Here is a 6683-nt window from a genome sequence, read left to right on the forward strand (position 1 = left end):
TCTAATTTCATATTATACTAAACAATTAGCTATATAAACGCCAATTTTCTTTTTCTTTCCGTCAAGGTTGAGAATGAGATCGAGCCTAAAAAGTAAGAAAACTGTATAGCCAATAACCAACCTTTTGTCTCTAGCCTTCCTACTAGCCATTGTCACATTCATATATACCAATAAAGAAAATGAAGAGAGATGAAAACATAGAGAAAACCCTCCTTTGTTTAGTCTCGACAAAGTTTTTATACACTAGTTGAATTTGGTTCAGCTTGACTCGTATATTTATTAACTTGTTAATTTTCTTCATCATCTCTTTTCAAGGGTGACCAATCCCATATTACCGAATGGATTACGACCATTAGTATGTAGTAGTAGTAGTAACTAACATAATATATGGTGATTAATTGGTATAACTAAGTCTATAAAAAAGTTCAAAATGATGTAGAACGAACAACTCCTCCTCTTCTGTTATCGTGGCTTATTAATCATAGGTAATTATATAATTCATTCGGTTTTCTTAAACACGTTTAAATCAATTATTTGATCGATGACCCACTTATCTAAATATATTAACGCACTCCACACTTTACGTATATAGAAGACATACACAGAACCTCAGGATTGGGTGTTTAAATTCTAATTATCAAATACGCTTCATCAACAGTAGGAGGTCCGCATCAAATGCGAAAAGCACAAACATGAAATTAATTGTAGTAAAATAAAGAACTCAGCTATGTTTTCATTCTTCTATTAATAAATAAATAAATAAAATGTAGGTCCTCTAAAGGTGAATAGATTCCTTTCATCCATTTCCTACCTATTCTAATGTTCAGATTAGTATTTTGAGAAAGAAAAAACAAATTCACCTTCTGTAACAACGGCGGTTAGCTTGATGCTACACTCTTTGCTAGATTAGTTCTCTTCCCCTATGTTTCAAAGATAAGAAAAGCAGAACAGAAAAGGAATAAAATACTCTGCAAATGGATAAATTTCAGGGGCAAAGTTTTAACCAAACGCCATAGATCACCACAAGACAGCTTGTTGATATCACAACTCAACTTATCCTTCACAGCTGCAGTTGGTGTTGAAAATTGCTGGAACTGAGAAAGGCCAATGGCACCGCTCAATGCATATGAGCACCAGGAATTAGAGACCAATGAAATAAACTACATTCAGCAAATAAATGCTCTACTATAAGCCTCAACAGATCACGTCATCTTGTTTTACAAATTCAACACTTACTTCTAGTAACAATTTATGGTCCAACATCTGAGTCAACCTAGAGAAGAGGGGAAAAGGTGCACAGATATATGTAAAACTAGTATAAATTCAGAAGATGAAAAGTAATTCAAGAAACAGCCCAACTGATTATAGTTGCATCAACAATTAGCACCATCATCACCTATTTTAATCTACAAGTAGATTTTGATGTTCCAGTACATTTGTTAAGCTAGTTCAGGAAGAAAAAGAATGGAGAAAATGAGGTTCATTCACCAAATCCATAAAGCAACAATGCCACCTATAACATAGATTAGAACAAGATAAAAACTTACAAGCAACCAAAGAAGACTGATTCACCTAGTGGCAAGTCAACTAGTAGAAACAGATGACGCACACTGCAAGTTTTTTAGCTCAGCTTCTACCTTCTTGACATCAAAGTAATCCTGAAGAGCTGTCATCTTAATCTTGTTGCATTTCAAGCTTTTTATTGCATCAGCGGTGGCCAAAGCCCCTGCAATTGTTGTTATTACAGGTATCTTGTACGCGAGAGCCATCCTTCTCAGCTTCCGGCCATCAATCTGATCAAGTGCGTCCCCTGAACTTGTGATCACCATCAACTGAATCTGCCCATTGGCAATGAGATCTGCAGGATGTGGCCGCCCTTCATGCATTTTAAGCACTCGTTCCACTGGCATGCCTTCTAATTCAAGTACACGTGCAGTTCCAGAAGTTGCAATGATTTGAAATCCAATCCCCAAAAAGGCTCGAGCAATTGTGGTAAGTTGAGGTTTTGTCAATTCATTTAAACTTAGGAATAGAGTGCCCGAAAGTGGCATTTTCTGTCCGGCAGCAATTTGTGCCTTGGCAAATGCAATTGATGACTCATAGTGAATACCCATTACCTCACCAGTGCTGCGCATCTCAGGACCAAGAAGCACATCGCATCCTTGGAATTTCTCAAATGGAAGAACAGCTTCTTTAACTGATACATGTCTTGGGATAACCTCCTTGGTGAAGTTTAGGTCATGTAGTGATTTACCTGACATAACTAGAGAAGCGTATTTAGCCAACGGGTGCCCAATCGCCTTGGAAACAAAAGGAACCGTCCGTGATGCACGGGGGTTAGCCTCAAGCAAGAACACCTCACCAGAAGCACTGATGGCATATTGACAATTCATGAGGCCACACACATTTAGCCTCTTTGCTAATTTCGTAGTCCACGACCTAATAGTTTCCAAGCATGAATCAGAAATTGTTTGTGTAGGAAGCATGCAAGCTGAGTCACCTGAATGAACCCCAGCCTGCTCAATGTGCTCCATTATTCCACCGATGACCACATTACCATGCAAATCAGCAAGTGCATCAATATCAATCTCTACAGCATCAGTTAAATACTTGTCAATCAGGACAGGGCGCTCCGGATCTACCTTAACAGCATTTTCAAGGTATGTCACTAATTTGTCATTGTTGTAAACTATCTCCATTGCCCGGCCACCTAAGACATAAGAGGGCCGGACGACAACAGGATATCCCACTTCTGTCGCGATGGCAACGGCATCCTTTTCGCTCTTTGCGATACCCCCTTTTGGCTGCACAATCTGTAGTTCATTCAGGATGGCGTTGAACCTCTCCCTATCTTCAGCTGCATCAATGGAATCAGGTGATGTACCCCAAATGCGAACAAAGCCAGCTCCACTTCTGGTCTTAGGCCTTCGCTCATCCAAGTAATTCTGAATTGGAAGAGCGAGTTTCAATGGGGTTTGACCTCCAAATTGCACAATGATACCATCAGGTCCTTCCAAGTCGATGATATTAAGAACATCCTCGACTGTCAGAGGCTCGAAGTAGAGACGATCACTTGTGTCGTAATCTGTAGAAACTGTCTCAGGATTGGAATTCATCATAATTGTTTCATAGCCTGCGTCCTGTATAAACCAAAAAAAAATTCAAATTTCAAGGTTGGAAAGCAACATAGGAGCAAAGTAGTAACCATAAAATGCCAACTATGAGAACCAAGACAGAACAAAAGACCAATATATTATTTTTCAAATACTTTATATGCGAAGATGAAAACTGTGATTTTTCTATTGTCTGCATTGTGCAACCAGAAGTTCATCATTCTAAAAAGTTGAAAATCCATTCAACCAATGTTATATTTCTTATTGGAGCCATGTTGTAGGAGTCTTCCATATTAAAAGGAACCTGTAGATCATGACATTCATTTCCCAGAATTTATCAACTTTTTGATTTCAGTAGTATTGCAGAATAATCAGTAATTTGAATCATTATATGGAAGAAACCTTATCAGAACGTAAGCCTCGACCCAATTCTGATCGAGTTATTCATTGACAGTTGAAGAAGTATACCCTAAAAGGCAATGCAGCAAAATTTAGACCCAAAATCAATGATCAAGAAACACAAACCTGAAGGGCAAAGGATGTATGACAGCAACAATAATCAAACTCAATACCCTGTCCAATTCGGTTTGGTCCACCACCTAAAATCAACACTTTCTTCCTACCGGTAGGAGCTGATTCACACTCATGGTCATAAGATGAATACATATAAGGCGTATCAGCCTCAAATTCTGCAGCACACGTATCAACTCGTTTATATGCTGGTTTCACACCCAAAGACAAACGTCTTGACCGAACCTCCTCCTCACTGGACTTTGTCGCAAAAGCTATCTGTCTGTCACTAAACCCTCTCTTTTTCACTTCATAGAAGTCATCCTTTGTTAAGTCCGACAAACTGCGAGCCAGAAGGAATTGCTCCACATTTACAAGCTCCCTTAGCTGAGTGAGGAACCATTTGTCTATGTAACTGAGCTCAAAGATGTCATCTACCTTCATCCCCCTCTTCATTGCAGCATATACCGCATGGATGCGATCAGGATTAGGAACCCGAAGACTATACTTCAATTTGTCCCAATCCCAGTCCAATTCCTTAACCTGGGTACAGCCCCATCCAGAATAACCAGATTCTAGAGACCGCACTGCTTTTTGGAAGGATTCTTGGAATGTGCGACCTACTGCCATGGACTCACCAACAGACTTCATCTGAGTTGTCAGTATGGCCTCAGATCCAGGGAATTTCTCAAATGCAAATCTGGGTATCTGCAAAATGTACATTGTTTAGACAACTAACTGTGAATGTATAAATAATGGAGTTCGAAATATAAAAAAAACTATTAGGTCATCTTCAGATCATGAAATAATAAAAAATCCTAATTAATGTATTATCCCACAACCAGCTTTTGAAATAGTGTGTCAAGATTGTAACAACGCTGCATACACTCTCTTGTAAAATACTTGCCAGCAGCAATAAGAATACTACCATAATTTAAAGAACAAATTATAGGAATCGAGCTGATGACAGAGATGCCAGGGTTCATTTCCGTTGGCAAGAATCATATGTTCCTGTTTCTTTATCCTATCCAGTCTCTACACAACCCAGGTCGAAAAATTAGCCATATTTTGGTCATAGCTGGGACCAAATAATTCATTGTACCAAAGAAAAAAGGGTGGTGAATATTCTGGTTGTCAAGTTACACTAGCATGTTTTAGAGATGATTATGTCTCAAGGCCATAAATAGACACCTTAGTAGAAACAAGATACCATTCTTACTCCTATATAACTGAATTGAGACAACCGAATGAATATTATTGCATTCTTTTATAAGTAACGGAACATTAAATTTCTAGGGAGAAAATTAACACATAAGAGAAACATACTACACAACACGATTGGAATTTAAGAGAAGCAATAAAGTAAAGATACTTGCCTTTGTAACAACATAATCTATGGATGGCTCAAAACTAGCTGGAGTCTTCTTTGTGATATCGTTAGGAATCTGATCCAGGGAGTATCCAACTGATAGCTTAGCAGCCATCTTAGCTATTGGAAAGCCAGTAGCTTTTGAGGCTAAAGCTGAAGACCTCGAAACTCTAGGATTCATTTCAATTACCATGACTTCCCCATCAACTGGATTTACAGCAAACTGTACATTAGAACCACCACACTCAACCCCGATTTCCCTGATGATGGCAATCGAATAATCCCTAAGTCGTTGGTACTCTTTATCTGTCAAAGTCTGAGCAGGAGCCACAGTGATGGAGTCTCCCGTATGAACTCCCATAGGATCAATATTCTCAATTGAACAAATGATAACCACATTGTCGGCCAAATCTCTCATAACCTCAAGCTCGTATTCTTTCCAACCTAACAAAGACTTCTCAACCAAAACTTGTGATGTCAAACTAGCTGCTAACCCCGACTTACATATCGCCTCGAATTCCTCCCTGTTATAAGCAATTCCACCACCAGTGCCACCTAATGTGAAAGCTGGCCTTATAATCAATGGAAACTCCCCGATTTCACCGGCTATCTCGATACATTCCTCCAAAGTATTGCCAATGCCTGAAGGTGGAGTCTTTATCCCAATATTCTTCATTGCCTGCTTAAACAAATCCCTATCCTCCGCTTTCTTTATGGCACCAAGCTTCGCCCCAATCAACTCGACTCCATACTTATCAAGCACCCCACTCTCCGCCAACGCTACAGCCAAATTAAGAGCAGTTTGGCCACCCATTGTAGGCAACAATGCATCAGGCCTCTCTTTCTCTAAGACTTGCTCTACAAGTTCTGGTGTCATTGGCTCAATATAAGTCCTGTCCGCCATGTCGGGGTCGGTCATAATCGTTGCAGGGTTCGAATTAATCAGTATAACCTCATACCCTTCTTCCCTAAGAGCTTTACAAGCTTGAGTACCTGAATAATCAAACTCACAAGCTTGTCCTATCACTATTGGCCCTGCGCCCAGTATCAAAATCTTCTTTATATCTGTTCTTTTACCCAATTTCTGCTTTTGAACAACAGAATCATTATTGGGGCTTTGCTCATTGACAATCGAAAAATTCACCCTTTTGCGCAAATGGGTGTGACCCAAAACGGATGGCCGAGACTGGAGGTGCAGAAAAGAGGAGCTTTTGTAAACTGAGGATTTGGCAGAGTGGGGAAATAGTGGGAAAAGGTGGGTTCTTGATGAATATATTTTGGAAGGAGGAAGAACAGAGGAAGAAGATGAAGAGATGAGCCTATATGCAGCATTTTCACAATAACCCATCTTCATTCAAACAGTGTGAAGCAATTTGATTAGGGTTCTGTAGAAGATTTTAGAGGAGGAAGATGCTGGTTTCCGGTGAGGCTAGGGTTTTAGAACTCTTATACAGGTCGTGGATTAGGAATTACTAGGTACGGATTTTAACCAAAAAAAAAAGGCTTAACTTCAATCATATTACTATTATGGGAAAATAACGATTTTATTGCTTTATTCCAAGTTTGATCCTTAAGTTATTCAACATTTGGACGTTTAACCTCGGGTTGAATTAGTACGTTTTTAATCTCAAAAATATTTGCTCTCTTTTTAATTAAAAAAATCTGAACAAATATATTTGCTTCCTTATTTG

At 39.1% G+C, this 6683-nt stretch overlaps 1 protein-coding gene across 1 annotated transcript; it reads right to left on the bottom strand.

Annotated features, from left to right (window-relative positions):
• Positions 1-1341: 1341 nt before the first annotated feature.
• LOC104211166 (carbamoyl phosphate synthase arginine-specific large chain, chloroplastic-like) lies at positions 1342-6465 on the bottom strand. Its single transcript, XM_009760173.2, has 3 exons — positions 5000-6465; positions 3639-4331; positions 1342-3140 (listed from the first exon to the last, which is right to left on the bottom strand). The coding sequence occupies exons 1-3, from the start codon at positions 6344-6346 to the stop codon at positions 1584-1586; spliced, it is 3597 nt and encodes a 1198-aa protein (XP_009758475.2). The 5' UTR covers positions 6347-6465; the 3' UTR covers positions 1342-1583.
• Between the last annotated feature and the right edge of the window lie 218 nt (positions 6466-6683).

The sequence above is a fragment of the Nicotiana sylvestris genome, chromosome 6 (genome assembly GCF_000393655.2).
Source record: "Nicotiana sylvestris chromosome 6, ASM39365v2, whole genome shotgun sequence".
NCBI lineage: Eukaryota > Viridiplantae > Streptophyta > Magnoliopsida > Solanales > Solanaceae > Nicotiana > Nicotiana sylvestris.